At 34.1% G+C, this 19479-nt stretch overlaps 1 protein-coding gene and 1 pseudogene across 1 annotated transcript; both read right to left on the reverse strand.

The window, feature by feature from the left end:
- Positions 1-2988: 2988 nt before the first annotated feature.
- LOC124945745 (oxysterol-binding protein-related protein 3C-like) lies at positions 2989-13444 on the reverse strand. The gene is made up of 10 exons (XM_047486234.1): positions 13128-13444; positions 12587-12680; positions 11578-11694; positions 11416-11488; positions 11217-11335; positions 9610-9731; positions 5918-6094; positions 5253-5397; positions 4472-4650; positions 2989-3471 (listed from the first exon to the last, which is right to left on the reverse strand). Exons 1-10 carry the CDS (start codon positions 13229-13231, stop codon positions 3240-3242), a joined length of 1362 nt encoding a protein of 453 aa, XP_047342190.1. The 5' UTR covers positions 13232-13444; the 3' UTR covers positions 2989-3239.
- Positions 13445-17089: 3645 nt separating this feature from the next.
- On the reverse strand, positions 17090-19127 carry LOC124909751 (annotated as a pseudogene).
- Positions 19128-19479: the final 352 nt, after the last annotated feature.

The following is a 19479-nucleotide window of genomic DNA, read 5'->3' on the forward strand; positions in this document are numbered from 1 at the left end:
GACTTTTTTATAATCATTTTGAAAGACTACTTGAAGAGTCGATATAAGGAGTTAAGAGCTGAAATACGGTCTAAACTAAGTGCTTCATTCTTGGAATTTGTAATTGAAATTTTTAAACAAGCAAGTAGTATTTATACTCCCAAGATATATAAGTATTTTCAAACCGAATGGTCAAATCTTATGATACTAGTGTTAGAATAATTGAGAATGATAGAACTCTTACAAATATGAAGGTACTCATCTCCGAAAGAGTTACAATTGATTCATACTTTGGAAAATTAGATTGTGATTGTAGAAATTTTGGATTAGCTGGAATTTTATGTTCCAATATTTTGAAAATATTTACGATGAATAATATCGTAGAGATTTCAAGTATGTTCATATGGAAAATGTGGACACAAGAAGCTAAAGTTGAATATTTTGGAGTTAATGATTTAATTGGTGACCAAACAAATTTGTTTTCAAAGTAATACAAATAGGAGATTTGAAGATTTGTATGGGTGGTATGTTCAATTAGTTACTAAGGCAGCGGAGAGTGACACTTATAATATGGTTGTTAAAGATGATATCTTGTGTATGTTGAAATTTATGGATGAGATGTTACAAACTGGTGAGTCTAGCACAAATATTTTAAATGAGGTAGAAATTAGTTTAAAGGACTCTAATGGAATTAAAAGGATTAAAAGGAAGAAGAAAATGACCTCAGCTAAAAGATTTAAAGGTGGATTGGAGAGTATAAAAAAATGAAAAAAATTGAGTAAAACCAAGCAAACATCAACACTTGATAAGTTTCAACCCAAACCCCCAAACCTATTGAAATTTATTTTACTCAAGCAAACATCAACACTTGATAAGTTTCAACCCAAACCCCCCAAACCTATTGAAATTTATTTATGTTGTTAAATGTTATAAATATAAATGTATGGAGGACCATTGTAAGACCATTCCAACATTGTAAGACCATTCCAAGTATATACGTGGTATGTATGGAACTCAATCTTCAAAATCTTAGCCAACATCACATTCTTAGGTATAATTATATTTATAATTACCATTTTTTTGTACCAAGTTTAAGTAATGTTCAAATATTGTGCTCTAATTATTTTACAAATTAGAACTACGAACTCAAGTCAACAGCTCTTGGCTGGAAATTCATAATCATCACTGTGATGGTCAAATGTATGAATCTAGTTAAATTAGCATATTTTTTATTGGGTTAGACTTATAAAGTATTAATTATTTGATAGGTACAACACTTGCAACCAATGACTTGTTAGATATTGGTTATTGTGATACACAAAACTTGTAAGGATGCTATATAATCTAGGAAATTATCCCACCAATGTACTTAATCATAGTTGTAATGATAAATGTGATTGTTGGCATTGTAAAAATAATTTGAATTTATGATATATGTGATTGTTGTCATTGTAAAAATAATTAATTAATGATAAATTTAATTGTTCACATTGCAAAAATAATATGATCGTCTCTCTTGTTTATGAGTCAAGAAATACTATATTATGTCCATGTAGTGAGTTAACTTTTATAAGACACATAATTTTAGATGGTCTTATCTTATCCCTAGCTAGACAAAATTTCTAGATGGTTTGGTCATCCAAAATCAGTTGTGTTGCTTTTGATGAGGAGCTGGCTGTCATACTAATGATGATGCTGATAGGAGTTCATTGTCATACTAATGATAATGATAATGTTAATGATATAAGAATCTCTAATTTTTCTTATCTAATAAATCATAAATTAGTTAGACAATTATACAAGCAAGTGCGAGTATGCATATAATTCACTCTTTATAATTGGTCAATAATTAATCGATTTTTATGATATCAATTACAAAATAAACTACACTTATTACAGAATTGATCAACTACACTTATGACAGATTTGATCCAATTTATAGAAAAGGTGAATAAGCTGGTTTGTCTTTTAATCTTATCACTTCTAAAATTCATTTATACAAATTATTTCAACCATGTTGCATCAATTTTCTTTTAAAGTAAATCAAATAAGTTGTATCAATTTCATCTCTACTACATCAATCTAACTGATTCCAACATTCATAAGAAGAATCATTAATTATTTTATAAAGTAAATAAAACAATATGCAGTAATTTCAATACTACTGATATTAGATTCCAACATTATTTCATTCAACCATATTACATCAATCTAGCAGATTTCAACCTTCGAGAAAGATAAAGAAGATTATCGGTTAGACGTCAACTAGATCAATCCATCATTCACTCTACGAAGAGGTTGGCTATGATTAGAAGGAGCTGGCGACGAGGAGCTTCGGTCTACAAACCAAATTCATGGGGCACAGACAAGTAGAGAAAGAAAAGAACTACCAAATTTGTACATAAAATAATATCAGGTTAAGCGGAGGAAATGAGGTATTACCTTTTATTCGAACAAAATGATGTTTAAAAGCCGCCTATTTCTTCAACATCATCGAACCGAACTAAATCATGATCTTAGAAGTTCTAGTGATCACATCCGTAATGTAAAATTCTCTAAATCAACAGTAAAAGGTGTCGAACTAATGTCAGCTTTCGACTCCAGTTTTTTCTCACAAAAATAAGAAATGGTTCCCTATTCTCAACCCTCAAAAAATTTAGAGCCACAGCCCCTAATCCGAGATTTAAGACCAACATTATCTGCTTCGTCTCATTTTCAGGCTTACTCAATCGAGAGAGACGAAGATGAATATCATCCAATGAAACTGTGATTGAAAAGGTTATGAATGGTTAGGGTAGGACTTGTTAAATTAAGAGGGTTTTGTAGGAAGCCCTATTCACAAGTACACTTTCAAAAATAATTTCTTAAGAACTCCATCCCTTTCCAAATGAATTCTGGAAACGGTCAGAATGTTACTCAAATTTTCTGACAGAGTTCATTTACTGAACAAAAAAGTAAATGTGTTTGTAAAAATGAAAATGTGACAAAATTCAAAATAGGTTGGAGATATAACAAAAATAAATAAATAAATCATAGTTTTAAGTTTTCTTCAAATAAGCTCAATACAAACATGGGAACCTTGGGAGATGAAATACTATTTTAACAAATCAATGGTAGCGAAGCTACAGCTATATCTATAAAGTTAACCAAATAGGAAACCAAAGGGACATCTCACAACTAAAAGCACATGAGTCTTAAAGAGACTGAAAAGTATATCAGAAAAGTCGAGGGATAACACCATCACCAATAATTCTCAACACTTAATACTGCCACGGGTCGAACTCGATTGAGTTGATGTCAATAATCTCCTCAACACTGTCTGACTTATCGATTGCAGCTCGATGTTCATCATATTTTCCATTGTACCCATAAAGCTCCAAGTCACCCCAAGGCGTAACAGCGGTTTCATTCAATGGATCAAACCATTTTGGAACAAACTGATCCCCACTTAATTCTCTTCTTTTCTTTTCAGCCCTCTGCCTCTCTTCCAACCTAAACAATGTTATATTAATCATTAATGTAAGCTCATGAACTGGATTGTTAGGCTCGTGACTTAAATTACAATTCTAGAGGCTGAATTATTGAGCTCAGAAGGCAATTTTTACAAATTTTATAGAAAGAATTAGGTTGAACATGATATAGGGGCATTCTTGTGGAAGGTCATGGCTTATAGGGCTTGTTTGATGTATTACTTTTTTTTAATCAAATTATCAACTAAAATAGAAAAATACCCTCACTTTATTCTTTATATTTAAAAATATTAAGTACTAAGGATACTTTAGTCTTTTTAGATATGTTATTATACTTTTTTTTTAATAAAAATAAACATGCATCTAATCATCAATCACTTCTCCTTTAATTCATTCAAATTTCAAACCATTAAACTACCCTTATTTTATGTTTAAAAATATTAAATATTCTACATATTATAGTAAATTTATCCAAATAAACCAGTTAATAATTCCATTTATTTTAGACATGAATTGTCTTAGAAACACATTTTTTATAAGTATCTCATCTAAATAGGATGGTCAAAATAATCCCAAGTTAAACAATCCCTTGATCATTTGACCCAAATAACCTATTTTCATCAAAAGTTCTTTTTTTAAAAAAGCAAGAGCTTTTTAATAATGAATTATTTGAAAAATAAATCTGGATTATGTTCATGTTTGATTTCAAAAATTCAGATCATTTAAGTTCATTTAGTATTTTACCCTTACCTTAAATTTATAGTAATTAAAGTTAAAAAAATATATTTTAATATTTAGTTGATGATTTAAATGATGGGATCGAAAAAGTGATGTTTATTGAGATTGTGTGTGGATTATTTGGAAATAATCTCAAATAATCTACACATCAAACAAGCTCCAAGATTATTTCAAAATAACTCTAGATCAAGAAAGGCCAAAATCTGTTCTTCTGGTTCCTAATTTACTGTGTATTGCCATGCACAAGAAAACAGAGAAAAGGATGGAGGAAGAGGAAGAAAGACCTGCTCTTTTCTGAACCAGCTTTAGACAAATCACCCTTCTCCAGCGCATATCTGTCGGGACGTAACCTGGAGTCTGATGCCAATAGTTTCTTAGGCGCAGTATCAAAACTATTGATTTTGTGGGCGAAGTGCGTATATTGAAATTTATCATTAACTGGAGGTTCAGCGAGTTTCCACACCTGTAATATGGCAACATAAATTAATGAACCTAGATCTGGAAGAAATGAATTGCATATTACATTGTTCAAACACTATTATCGATATACACAAATTCCAAACATGAATAAGTAATCATATTGAAATTATATACCTTAAGCATATCAGTCATTATGAATGAATGCATAACTAACCAGTTAAGTTTCTAATACAAAAATGTAGGAATCAGTATAAATGAGTTTTGACTAGAAAAGATCATCTAAAGTCAACATAAAATATATAGTTGTGTTTGTGTTGTATAATAATAAACACAACCTGTTCGATTAACATATTTTTTTAATTTTATTTTTACTAAGGTTTCTTCCCTTGGAGGAGACTAGCACAACAACCCTCCCCACTTTAATCAAAGTGCTTTAAATGAGAACTGAACTACCACTTGAACTACCATGGGTAAGTAAAAATAAGTTAGTCCGCATAATCATTTTGAGATAGAGGTTAAGGAAAATATAATAGAGGATAGGGCATCTTATGGCAATGCCATTCTCAACAATATATAAGGTCTTAATGTGGCATTTGGAAATAAAAAGCAAAAGCTGTGAAAGCCAGAAAGTGTAACAAAACTAACCTCCTTCATTTCAGTTCCTGCCAAGGGCTCCCCATCCAAATCACATAATTGATAACTTATCGACTCACTCCATTTTCCAGTCAATAATATTTTTGGTTCCTCTTGGGCATTATAAACATATCCATCTACTTCATAACGGCCAGCACTAAGAACATAACACAGAAAAAACACAGGTCAAATAGAGTCTTGAACTTTGACATAATCAACAGCATAGTATCACTACCCAGAAGACATGTTTATATGGAAGGCTAAACGAACATATTGGCTTCCTTTGGAAACACTGTTTTGATTAGATTACTCATCTGATCTGTGGATCGGATCACTTTTGGAAACTGAAATTCGTTATACACAAATGCAGAAATTTATTTATAGTTTCTTATCTCGATCCTAAAACATAATGCGTTTCCAAATGAAGCGATCACTTCCCTCTTGAAATGTGTAACCAGACATTTTAATTGATTTACAATAGTCCAGTTAATAATATAAGAGGGTATTTTTTTTACAAACTGCCTCAGCATTCACAACAATAACAAATCTTAAGATGAAAAAGATAAGTATTTCACTATCAGTAATTTAAATTAACTTCAATCTCCAGCCAAAATAAATCATAGAAGTATAAACAAATTCATCATAGAACTATGAAAATGACAAAAAAAAAGGCATACCCAAACCATCCGCAAGGCTGAAAGTACAAAACAACCTTGTCACCAGTGGTCGTGTTTGTCAAGATCATCTCACCAGGTGAATCAACCCAAGTACGCCCAAAGATCAAGTTATTGACCTTTGAGGGAGGGGGAACCAATTCTAGAACCACACCATCTCTTTTAAAGACTACCCGTGTCCTGCACAATAATAGTGGATATATGAGTAGTAGTATAAGGATAGTATAAAACTTAGTAGAGTGAGTTAGTGAGATAATGGATTAGTAACTTAAAAATAGTACAGTATGAAATAATATTGGATTATGAATGAGATAGTATTGAATCTAGTTTTCCTCTACATTTCTTCTACAAATATTTTATCTCATCTCATCTGTTGCAGTTAATATGTAGGAAATAGAGATATTTCTTTCAATCTTTTTCAAGATAAACATTCCCATGTCCACGTGTTTGGTTCTATAATGACCAAGATTCATGATCACACTGATTGCATATTGGTTTTCACATAATACTAGAGGGGAGTTTCCCCTAATTCTTCACATATGTCAAGGGCTAGGGATCTTAACTTTGAGTCGGCAATGGTTCTTAAGACCACAATTTGACTCTTGCTTATCCATGTAATTAAATTTCCCCACACATAAGAACAATAGGGAGATATAGACCTTATTTTCACTATGTTAAGAGCATGATATGCAGCTGTGTAAATATCCATCCATCTTTCATCATTTTACTGAAAATAACCCTTTCCGAGTGTGAATTTGATGTACCTCACAATTACATGTGTTCTTCAGTGGGGTTGTGCACGACTTAATGAGTCCTTATCTGAATCAATTAGCTACAAGTCTTGCTTTAGCGTTTTAACTTCTCTAATTGCTCTGTATTTAATGTTAAATGTCCATCAACACCTAACAGGGGCTCTTGTCTTTAGAAAGATCAACCATTGTCTAGGTTTCATTTTTATGTAATGGTTCCATCTCCTCAAACAGAAAGGCATTCTATGAACGAATTCCTTCATAGCCTTCATAGATATACAGTAGTAGGTTTCTTCCATCCTCGATGTGCAAGTGCTTATGCATATTATCTATGAAGTAACAAATGCCTTGTAAATTGGAGACAAGAATGATACTTTACGCAATTGTCGGTAGGATGTTTAGTACATTTTGTACCCCTTTTCTTGATGCAATTGGTTCATCCCAATCTTCAAGAGGATCAGTTCTTGAGGAGACTTTGAACCTCAATTGAAGTTATGACAAAGGTGTAAGCGGTCTTAAAAACCTTCCTTCATATTATTAAGACTTATTTCAAACATCCATTCAAGTCTCAAAACCAAACAATGAAAGGGGATTATTCTCCTCATATATTGAGTCCTACATATCAATGCATGGGATAGTCCATACTAGTTCTTGTGTGAACATATAAGAAGTAATAATCGATAGTAACAATAAGCTATGAAAGCGGTGAGAAGACAGATAAAAAAGAGTTGGGAAAATAGAAGAATAAGGTGAGAGTTACAGGTTTTAATCAAAGTAGCATAAATCTCCCAACACTCAACCTCACCAATTAAATATAAAAACACAAAACCCTAGCTGCTACCATAGTCGGTTACAACAGGGAACATTCTACTTCCACTAACAACAGGCCATGTCGCCTTAGTACTACCAAAAGACAGCAAAAGAAATAAAAACATAAAGCATAAAATAAGCAAGTAATCCCATGTGCCCCAGTCCATCATAACTAAATTGTGACAGAATCCCAAACAAAATGAGTCGTTGAACGATAGATCGTCACCTTTTCGAAGTTGCTAGGGCACTCATGTTCACAAATTATATGCCAAAACATTTAAGGGGAGATGTTATAACAACTAAATATTACCCTCAAGAATCCTAACTTCCACACCCTTTGATGCACTAGTTCAGACTTTTTCCCATACAAAATTCTTCTTCAAACATACCCAAAAAGGTGTTTGGTTGTTCTACCTTTGTTTATAACCACTCCCTTATTGCTCCAAAACTTGACCCGACGACATTAATTGTGTTTTTCTTGGATATTCACCAAATAAATGGGGATACAAATGCAATTGTCCATCCACACAAAAAAAAAAACTTTTCACTCTATGGATGTCACCTAATCGAACTATTTATGAATCAATGAAAAAAGATATGGATAAGGAACTTCTGGAAAAGTAATTCAAATATATTTAGCAATATCACAAACTTCACAATGAAAGAAACTTGAACTTTTATTATGAAGCAAGTAACTCTGAAAATTACTTGGCTAAGTACAAAGAACTAGGATATCCGAGTCAATGATGCAAGTTAAGATACTACTACTGCTAGGATTAAAGGAACAGTTGAGAAATAAATTGTAAAATGAAGATTTTGTGAATGACTATTGGTGATGAGGATGTAGAGACCACACACTAGTTTAGCAAAGTCAATCTTCTATTTTTCTTCCCCGATCTCATCTCTTGAAATTCGCACAAAGAGTTACTGAACTTGGCAATACATTTGTAATCAAGGCATAATTTTGTGATGGACAAGAGGTTACATGCCAAATTTTGAATCAATAAGACCTTGTTAAGGGTGAGATCTTCTAATAATTTTAGTAACTCTTCTCCCAAGACCATATATAGAGTTCCATCAACAATTCAAACACAAGTTTTAGCCTTTGCAATACAGTAATTATCTAGAAATTATGGAACACCAGTCATAGGGTTTGATGCTCCTGCTCCTGACTCTATGACTCAACTGTTTGTTTTAGGCTTGAATAGAGTATAGAGTTGCAGAAAGTTTACCTTGTAAAGACATCATTCCTAATTGATTAAAAGTAGTTCCCATAGTATTATTGATTAAGGTCTACAAGGTTGTTAATTGCTCCTAGCTAAAGCCTATGAACGGTTCTCTTTTGTTGCAGAATTGACATTAGCCTTCCATTACTTGGCTTCCAATCAACTGGTTTTCCATGAATCTTCCTGTTGGGGAAAAACCTTTCCTTGCATTATTTCCAGTTTGTCCTAGCATAGGCTTTTGATTGTTTTCTTCATTTACATCAATGACTACAGTCTGAGATTAGGGAGGGGTTTGGTTTCCATAACCCTTCCTTTTACCACATCAAACTCGGTGTTTAGACCAAGCAAAAACCGAGAAGATATTTTTTTTGTTCTATCTCCTTTTGGTATGTTGTTTCATGTTCAACATTCTTCCATACTAGAGATTTGAACATATCTAGTTGTTGCGAGTATATATTCCGTCGATGGAAGAACAGAGTGACTGATAATAAGTCTTCTATAATCTACGCATTGTGTTATCAGTTTTGGAGTGGACTTCCCTAGCAACATGCTATATCTCATTTGTCGTTCATATAGCAAGAAGTTTGGCATGGAATTAATTAACTAAGACATAACAATATGGTTATTAATCTTCTAAATAAGCACCAAGTTTGTCTATCTAAAATCTAAATAAGCAGACCAATAACCTCTAACACCTAAACATGTAGATATTGGTTCAAAATATGATCAAAATCAACAAACCAATGTATGTTTTAGTCCCCAACCACTTACCTTGTATTTATTGCAATACTGATTAGGGTTATAACAAAAATCAACCAACACAAAAAAATATACACAAAGTTACCAATTATTATAGAGTACCAACATAAAAAACCGAATACAAATGCTCAGACAAAAAAAGTTATTTTACCTCCCAAGAGGATATATATCAATCGAGTTTCCCAGAAACTTGGTCTTCACCTTCGAAGTTATATCATACACAAAATGGTCATTTTCCGCATGTGCAGCACTTATTGGTGGATGATGGCTAACCTGAAAGCAAAATTATGTGAATATTACAAATACACAACGGAAAAGCTCAATAGAATTATGTGAGGGTTACAACATATTAACCAATAACAATATATTAACAAATACAGCAATGAGTCTTAGGGGAGACTGATAGATAAGTTCATTGATTTATATAATGTGCGGAATGGAAAAAGAATTGTATGGATCCACTATGTATCAACCACTTGAGTAATCCTATACTTTATATCTTATCAGTTCTCTAACTAGTAAGTAATCCTTTTCTTGTTTTCCATTTAATTACAAGTTCTTCTTTTTTGAGATAGAATATACTACCGCAGTTTTAATGTAAAGAGCTTTTACCCCAAACCACTAATGTCACTAACATATACAACATTGTTCTTTTACAGTGAGAATCAACATTGAACTCATACCCAAATGACAAAGCCTTAATGAGAACTACAAATCCTCCACGATGTAGCATCTAATGAGTTGAGATTCCTTCATTGGGGAAGACTTAATGAACTAGATATCATTAACAAACAAAACCTTCTTTTTTTACACCAAGGTTTTTCCCCTTGAGGAGGCTAGCTAGCACAAAATCCATCCAAACTTCAATAAGGGTGCTTTCAGTGAGAATCGAACGTGAGATATCATCCTCGTAGATCAAGACTCAACAAGAAACTACCTTGGGTAGGTCATTAACAAACATAATCTATAACCTACTACTAAGTAAAAACTCAATTGTAACTGTTCTGTATTCTATTTTCTTTTAATTTTTACTTTTCTTCAAAATTGATAAATAAATATTTCTGTTAACTTTGTTAGTGTCCCTTTTTTCTGTTTAAAGAGGATGGATTTCAATTGTTTCAAGATTTCTAGAAAAAAGCACTGCATATTTTATGAAGTTGCATTTTTTATTTTACAGTTCTTGAATTAAATTTATCAGCCATCAAACATAGACATCTTACTTGAACCACTATCTGTTATAAAATTTATTTTCTTTCCATGTACTTTCAGTCTTTCAATAATATTTGATAGTGCAGTGCCCGTGATCTGGACATCTTGGATTTATGTTTCTATATTAGTCAATAGGTTTAGTGTTTATAAGTCTTTCCATATTTTCTATTCTCAATCATATGAAATCACCTATACATTGTGACTGTCTTAAAGGTCAAACAACGAGAATAGACACATTTTTAGTTTGAAAATAGAAGAAATAGTAGTTAATGCAAGGAATTGATGTTAGTAGGACAAACACTACTAAACTTGGAGCATAATCAGCTTTTAATCTGTATTTGGGTCTCATTTTAAGTATAGACTCATATTCAGATTTCTTGAGATGAATTATATATTCAGTTGAACGTCTTCACTACTTTTTACCACAAAATAAATAAATGAAATATTTTTTTTGTTACTAAATCATGTGAGGAAATCATGATAAAAGCTACCATTCAAAGTTAAGGAATTCAAAAAAAGTAGTTATCACAAGGAAAATGTCTGAATAACCTGTTCTGATAAAAATGTAATACCACCATGATTGGCCATTTCATAAGTTTCACCTAGAATAGGATTGAATGGCTTCCAGGTTCGCTGGAATGCATAATAAGTGCCTACAAAGAATGATGCTGCAGCAGAAAGATACATAAATTTAATAGGTAAGAAAAGTTTGGGACAGAGAAAGCAAACGAAAATCAAGAACTCTTACATGCATATACCAAACGCATGTACGGATCCTCACATGTATCAGCCATGTCTAATAGGTAACTGTATTCCATCAACTGAGAAAGCATATTAGTGATAGCATGTCAGCAAATGATGCTCAAATCTGAAGACAGAACGTCATTTTTTAATGTTAATTAAGACAAACCTCTGACATTTTCTGAACCATTGACATTGGCTCAAAAATAACAACAGGCAGTGTGACCAAGGATGTGACATCAGCCCCTATATACTTTTGCATCATCTTCCAATAGCTGTCTCGATCCTACAATGCAAGAAAAATTGAGAATGAGATCATAAAGTCTGGTATGCCTTGAGGAATCTCTGATACTTTCAACATCATGATTGGACAGTAACCAACATCGATGTAATGGAAAGTTAATGCAGTTGTTGGATAACACATATGAAATAAGCCTCTTCTGTTTTAGATCTGACCACAAATTCTAAGTGAAAAACAAACCATGTGGGACAATAATGTGATGGTTAAAATGTTTAGAACAGATTAGAGAGAGTTTCTTTGAAGCATAATATGTTCTCGAGAGTTGGAGAAATATGTCTAAGTATTAGATTGAGGATTGAAAGTTGCATTAGGCTAGGTTTATTTTACAGGTTATTTATGTCTTTCCAATATTCTATTATGGCACAGTTAAGATATTTTCAAAAGTCTCTATGGAAAATTGTCAAAGTTAAAATTGAAAGTAATTGTTTTCATTTGGTATAAAGAATGTGGATAATCATCCACATTATAGTGTATTTTATACAAATTATTTTCTTGATCACCTTCCAAATTATAATAAAACTTTTTGCTTCATTTGGTATAAAGATTTACTTCTTGATGATCAGATATTTTTAGATCACCATGATCTTTTGCAAACCTAATAAATGCAGATTTTTCAGATCATTATCAACATTAAAAAATGTTGGTAATAAAAAACGGCCACATGCCCTATTAATGTCACTAAATGTGAGAATTGTTCCCTATGTTTTCAACATTAGGGGTCACAATTCTAAACCCTAATAATAGATGACTCTAGAAAAACCCTAGTTTCATGAATATTAGAATCAACCCATTGTGGCTTTCCTCCTTGTGGCTTTCCTCCCCTGTAATAAAAAAAACGGATTAAATAAAATATGCTAAAAGAAAAAACACGCCGCACCTCTTGTTTCCATCTTCCCTTCTGTGCTTCAGCTTCAGAATCTTCAGTACCTCCTTCAGGATTTATAACTTCCAGACCTTCATAGCCCAACATTCTAAAGTAAACACATACAAAACATGCTTAGTATATAAGATGAATGTGAAGAGCATCACATGAAGCAACTGAAGATATAGTAATGACCCTTTGAGCATCTAAGAACACTTGGACACTTTAGCATATCAGCAAATAAAGTGATCAGACAGTGTCAGTTACATCACTATCCTTAGTCACTGATGGTACACATCCATCAAATTAACCCTAGATTTTCATGTTACAGGGCATGTTATGTGACAGAGCTTGCAATTACTTGTCAGTTCCTTTACAAGCTTTCTATTTTAGCAAATGATCCAACTAAGTGAACCCAACTGGATGCACAATTCGCAATTCAGTATTGTGAATAACATAGAACCATGATAAGACACACAATTATAAGAGACGATGCAACTGCCGACAAATTCATAGATTGAAAACAGAAGAATCGACAGATATGATGAAAACTGACCCGTGAACAGATTTCTGCATCGCACTGCCGAAACCGGACAAAGTGGAAGCAATCGAGGAGAAGAATCCACGCCCTTGCTGCTTCTTGTTATCTTCGGTACCCATGACTGAAAATTCAACCTGATCCAGACGACTGGGCACCGGGAAAAGTAGATCTCAGTTAGGGTGAAAGAGACGGCAATAATGATATAAACCCTTTCGCATAAAGAAATGAACGTGCTTTGGAGAGAGAGATTGAGATAAATATTATGGATTATTGATCTTAGCTTTCATTTTCTAATAGATAAAGAACGGCGAGGGCGTGGAGAAGCAGGCGGATCCCACTCACTCTGTTTGAACTTTGAAGTAAGTAGTCAATTAGTTTTGTTTGTGAAAAACCTACTTTTTCTTAGCAAAATAATATATTTAAAATAATTAAATAAATAGAAATCCTAAACTATTTTCATATTTTTGTATAAATTATAACAAAAATTATATGTATTTAGACCAGTTAAATTTTATAAAAACAATACTTAAAGTTTTATAACAAAATGTAGAAAACTTTAAAAAATAAAAAAGTGAAACAAATGATTGCGTTGTCCCAAGTTCGAGCAATTCAAGCTGAAATAGAAGCACGAATGGATAAAATAGCCAAGGGCAAAGGTATTGACGAACATTATGACTGAAAGACGCCATAAAAACGACAAAAAGAGCGGTCATTCCAATAGGTATCAAATTACCCGCCATATATAAATATGTTGGCAAGAATGATCCATTCGTCTTTTTCAAGATGTATACGTCTACAATGACTCATTTACGGCTTGGAGAGCCAACGACACTCCATCTATTTTCCCAATATCTCGATGATGTTGCTCTACGCTGATATCATTATCAGAAGGTAACATATTTGTAGACCATTAAGGAACTAGCTGCAACATTCATATTGTTGGGTCAAATTATTTTGATCAAGTGTCAAATTGTTTGACTATTGGAATTTTGATGATGAATGTATATCAAAATCTATCTATGTGTCTAATTGCTTTTAGTGCAAGTGTATCAAAAACATGTTATATTAGACCTGGTCTTAATGAGGTTCATTAGACCGATTTGACATTAGATGTACAGTTAGACGTGGAGTCTAACACACGGAGTTAGACGTGCAGTCTAACTAGTTGAGTTAGACGTGCAGTCTAACACACGGAGTTAGACGTGCAGTCTAACACACGGAGTTAGACGTGCAGTCTAACACACGGAGTTAGACGTCCAGTCTAACTAGTTGAGTTAGACGTGCAGTCTAACATACAGAGTTAAACGTGCAGTCTAACTAGTTGAGTTAGATGTGCAGTCTAACTAGTGAAAGTTAGACGTGCAGTCTAACTAGTGAAAGTTAGACGTGCAGTCTAACACACGGAGTTAGACGTGCAATCTAACTCTTTCAGATTAGTCTGAAGTGAACTGTAAGTAAACGTGAGGTCTAATGGAAAGAGAAAGTTAGACGTGCAGTCTAACTACTTCAGATTAGTCTGAAGTGAATTGTAATTAGACGTGAGGTCTAATGGAAAGAGAAAGTTAGACGTGTAGTCTAACTAGTGAAAGTTAGACGTGCAGTCTAACTCCTTCAGATTAGTCTGAAGTGAACTGTAATTAGACGTGAGGTTTAATGGAAAGAGAAAGTTAGACGTGCATTTTAACTAGTGAAAGTTAGACGTGCAGTCTAACTCCTTCAGATTAGTCTGAAGTGAACTATTATTAGACGTGAAGTCTAATCCCATTAGACCAGGTGGTCTAATGGATCTTGTTACTAGACGGGGACGTCTAATTTCATTAGACGAGGTCGTCTAAGTAAAATACGTCTAATGACATGTTTAAGCAGTTGCTTGAAGCTAGCACCCGCCTACCCACGTTCTCTAGTTGTACGCTATTTTTGCTCCACTTTCTGTGAAGATCAGTATGACAGCCAGATTTAAGCAATTGATTAATTCCACGTAAGCAAATATTCTTCCCACTACTTGTTTTTGCAGGAATATCCTTGAAGAATATTTGGCGCACTACTAGATTGGTACGGCCACGATCCTAGTACTCAAAGTCTGTTGTGTACTATGGAGGCGTTCCAATGGAAGCTCGTCATGTGTCATTATGAATATTCGGCCGTTGGTACCTGCTCCTATTTAAAGATCCTCAAGGACAACGGAAGAATCATCGATCTATCGATACTCAGATTATTTTATCTTAAACTGTCAGTTGCTTTCTTGCTTTTACTGTGTGTTAATCAAGAGAGAGTTAGAATCAAAGCATTGTATTAGCTGAGTGATATTCTTCATATTGTAAGTTGAACGGAGTCTGTTCTGTTCAACAGAGAGTTAGTCTTGCGATTGTATTTGATTCGTTGAAAGCTTAGTGAATCCTTCCGGTGGTTGGAAGAAGGGGTGACGTAGGAGAGTTAACTCCAAACATCCATAAACAAATTGATATGTTGTTTCTTTCTGTCATCTTTTCATTCTTGGTTCTTAGCTTCAATCTCAAGCAAACATTTCCGCACTTGAATCGTTCAAGAGTTTGCAAGAGGTTGTGCAGAATAGAAAGTGATCTAAATCCTTAACAGAATTTCTATCAAATCGTTCCGAAGTCGTTATCAATCGCTAGACCCCCGTCTCTATTGATTACGCTGATCCTATCAAGCATTATCTTAATCTGGAACGACCAAAAAAGAGGCTAAAAAATATTAAGCAAGGCAAAAAAAATTCTCGGTTTTCATAGAAAGATGGAAAACTGTAGTTAAAGAAATTGACTCTCTCCTAAGTGAACAATGACAAATCGACATGATTTTGGAAAATGTCAATTGCCAATATTCTGTAGAATTCACAATCAAGCCCTTCCAAAACATAAAGAAAAATTGTTAAAAACATGCAATAACCTCGATGACGCGATCGAGAAAGAAAAGATGGAAAAACAGTCAAGACATACCAACCTATAAGTCGATTTTCAAAGAAAGAAAAGACTGAAGTACACTAGGTGGCAACCGCTTGGCAAGAACATCCCCTTCCAAAGACGGACCCTGATAAACCTCCACAGGTCAAGGAAAATATGCCAACATTCCCAAACCAACGACACAAAAAACACTCAGACTGCTTATAGTCTTTGATGATCTTGGTATGCCTTTAAGTCAAGTCATGGATCTTCTACGAAAGAAAGACTTGATCAAACCTCTAACCCCGAGAACTGACAAACCATTCTTGGGAAAATATGAGGTGATTGGTGTGACCATCACTAAATGAGGGTCATGCTATTGATAATTATAGTGCCCTTAATCATCTCTTTCAAGACTTGATCGACCAAAATATCATCGCCAAGCCAAAGATAACAAATAATCCTTTACTAGACCATCAAGTTAACATGATCACAATTTATGAGATGACACTCAACGATGATGCATTGCTAGATCTAATCTGCGATGTCGAGCCGGAAATCAATATGATTGACCCTTAGACCAAAAAGAAGCCTAAGTCCCCTTCAAGTAAGGCCTTGAAATGGTGGATTAAAGACGAACTAAAGTAACTTCCCAAATCAATGTTTAGGTAAAAATTGTAGTAACTCGTGGTGGAACTGATTTTCAACCAAGTTTCATGAAACTACCATGGCTAACGTGCCAACAAACTCCGAACAACCCTCATGGAGGAGAAAGGAGAGCAAACCTAGAGCTCGAAATCCAAGAGATAGTCTTCTGACCTAACTCGAAAAGACAAATGCTAAATTGAACACAGGAAGGTTGTTCTAAATGAATTAAGAAATGACAAGTTAATATGGGTCAAACAGTGATGCTTCATAGAATGTATCAAAATACTTATGCTTATAATGATATATTTTTTAAACTAATTCTAGTATGATATTTTTAGCAAGAAAGAACAAAGATACAAAATATGATACAAAATACTCAATGTGAAGAAGCCTAGCATATTATTTTATCAAACAAAATTCGATCAAGTGTCTTTTTTGTTGTAGTGAATTAACATTGTTAACTGGTGTTTATTTCTCATTAGATACTATTCATGGGCCTGGTAATTAGAATGATAAAATCCCTTCATTTTCCTTTTCCCTTTGCCTTTCCTTTCCTTGACCCTTCTTAGAATCCAACTTGGCTTGGATTCGAGCAGCGGCTGCATCTTTAGCCTCTTCTCTCTTCTTTTTCTCCTCTTCCTTAACTGCGGAAGCTAATTCTCTCTGTTTTTTCAGTTCACTAGTTTTTACCCAAATTATTAGCAAAAGAGTTAACTTGAAGGATAGACCTTGAAAAAACTAAGAGAGAAGATGACTTTACTCGAGTCTAGCCCTCTCCTCTGAAGCGCTACTCTGAACCTTTCCTTGGTCTACAAGCAACCAACTCAACCTCGAAAACAAGGCTTGCACTACAAAAAAACATGAAAATTGAGATCATTATTTAATAAATAACACTGAAAATGTTCCACAAAGAAAGATAAAATAGTACTCTAGAGGGATATCTGGTGGAGTGCCAGCACTGCCATAAACATATTCTGGCTAGAGGGTAAGTTTAGCCACTTCTTGAAATAAATTAAGAGCTCACAAATTAATATATATATATATATATATTTATTTATTTGGCTAGAACCAAAATGAATTTAATTATTTTGTTTTTTTCCAATAAAAGACTACACCTTCATGATTTTGAATGCAACATCCCATCCTCTGATTACACTTCCCTTTCAAGTTCAAACGTAAATACCGTATTATCTTCATGGGTAGTATCAAAAACTTCACCAGTTTAAGCTAGGATTCCTTCCCAAAAAGGGAAGGCCCTTCGCGAAAAGGGAAGGCCCTTCGCGAAAAGGGAAGGCCCTTCGCGAATAGGGAAGGCACTTCACGAAAAGGGAAGGCGCTTCGCGAGAAGCCCAGTCGCGAGAATCAAATTAATCTTCCCTGAAACGGAACCGAATCAGAGCATCATCAACTACAAACATCATCATCGACAAGATGAACAACCAATATGAACAATAAGAAAAAACCTCATGGTTTAGGGTTTGAAAATGAACATAATGAAAATAAGAACATAAATCAATCCAATCACATGATATTAGAACGAGTTTTCGTCGTCGATCTGTATAATGTGTTCGTTTAGGGTTCCACCGTCGTGCCGTCACGAGAAGAGAGAAGAGAGAGAAAGAAAATAACGAAATGAAAAAATTTGAGTATTTATATAAAAAAATTCCCTTCCCGAAATGCGAAGGTCCATCGCATTTTGTGAATAGGGTATTTTTGTCAAAAAAATTAAAGTGGTAACCAGCGCAATTAAAATTAGGTGGTGACCACGGATAAAAATAAGGCAATCTCTAAGGTCCTTTCGTCAAATTTTTTCTTCAAGGGGCCTTGCTTAACTCATTGAGGACTGTTTTTATATGCTAGATAGAGTACATTAGAATTTCCTAGATGGAAATGTTAACATTTGTCCTTTTTAGTTGATTGAGGAGTCTATCTCCTAGGTTAAGAGCTCTAGGCTCATCTTCCTTTCTGCTTTCCACAATAATCTAGGAGGTGGAAGGCACATTGGTTAGTGTGGTCTTCATGAAACTTGTTGGAAATCCGTTCTACCACGCTTTGCCGCGATGTCTATTGGGGCATAGATGTAGCCAGTCATTTTTTATGTCCACCATTTAGAAGTCTTAACGGAGCAGACTTTGGACTTCTCTTTAGGCCAGGTATCGATCATGTTGATCTCTGGTTTGATGTCATGGATCAGGTCTAGTAACACATTGAAGTCAAGGAATGCTTCATCAGTGATGAGCATATTGACTTTGTGATCCGATAGTTGATTCTTTGTTATTTTTAGTTTGGCGATCACGTTGTGATCGATCAAGTCCTGGAATAGGTGTTTGAGGGCACTACAACTGTTGGCAGTGTGACCATTTTCTTCATGATTATCGCACCAAGCATTCTCATACTTTCCCAAGAATGGTCTGCATGTTCTTAAGGAAAGGGGTTTTACGAGATTCATTTCTTGAAGAATCTTCATCACCTAACTTAAAGCCATCCCTAGTTCATCAAAGACATAGGGGGTCTAGGTGCCTTTGGAGGTGATTGCTCTTGCCAAGCAGTAGTTATTTAGTGTATTTCAGTCTTTTCCTTTTTTAGGAAACGACTCGGGGTGGGCTAACTTTGACTGCTTTTCTCTCTTTTCCTTCTTTCTCGATAGCGTCATCGATGTTATTTCTAGTCTTTAGAAATTTCTTCATAGTCTAGAAGGTTTTGACGGCGAATCCAACAAATTATCGTCTGTTAACATTTTCCAGAATCATATATATTGTTCGATGTTCGTTCGAGAGGGAATTGATTTCCTCGACGACAACTTTCCATCTTTCAATAAA

This window comes from Impatiens glandulifera, chromosome 7 (assembly GCF_907164915.1).
Source record: "Impatiens glandulifera chromosome 7, dImpGla2.1, whole genome shotgun sequence".
Lineage (NCBI taxonomy): Eukaryota > Viridiplantae > Streptophyta > Magnoliopsida > Ericales > Balsaminaceae > Impatiens > Impatiens glandulifera.

Coding starts and splice junctions, on each gene's coding strand:
- LOC124945745 (XM_047486234.1), bottom strand. CDS start 13,231: ATGGGTACCGAAGATAACAAGAAGCAGCAAGGGCGTGGATTCTTCTCC. Junction 6,095..9,609: donor GATATATATCCTCTTGGGAG/GTAAAATAACTT, acceptor ATTATTGTGCAG/GACACGGGTAGTCTTTAAAA. Junction 3,472..4,471: donor GCTGGTTCAGAAAAGAGCAG/GTCTTTCTTCCT, acceptor AACATTGTTTAG/GTTGGAAGAGAGGCAGAGGG.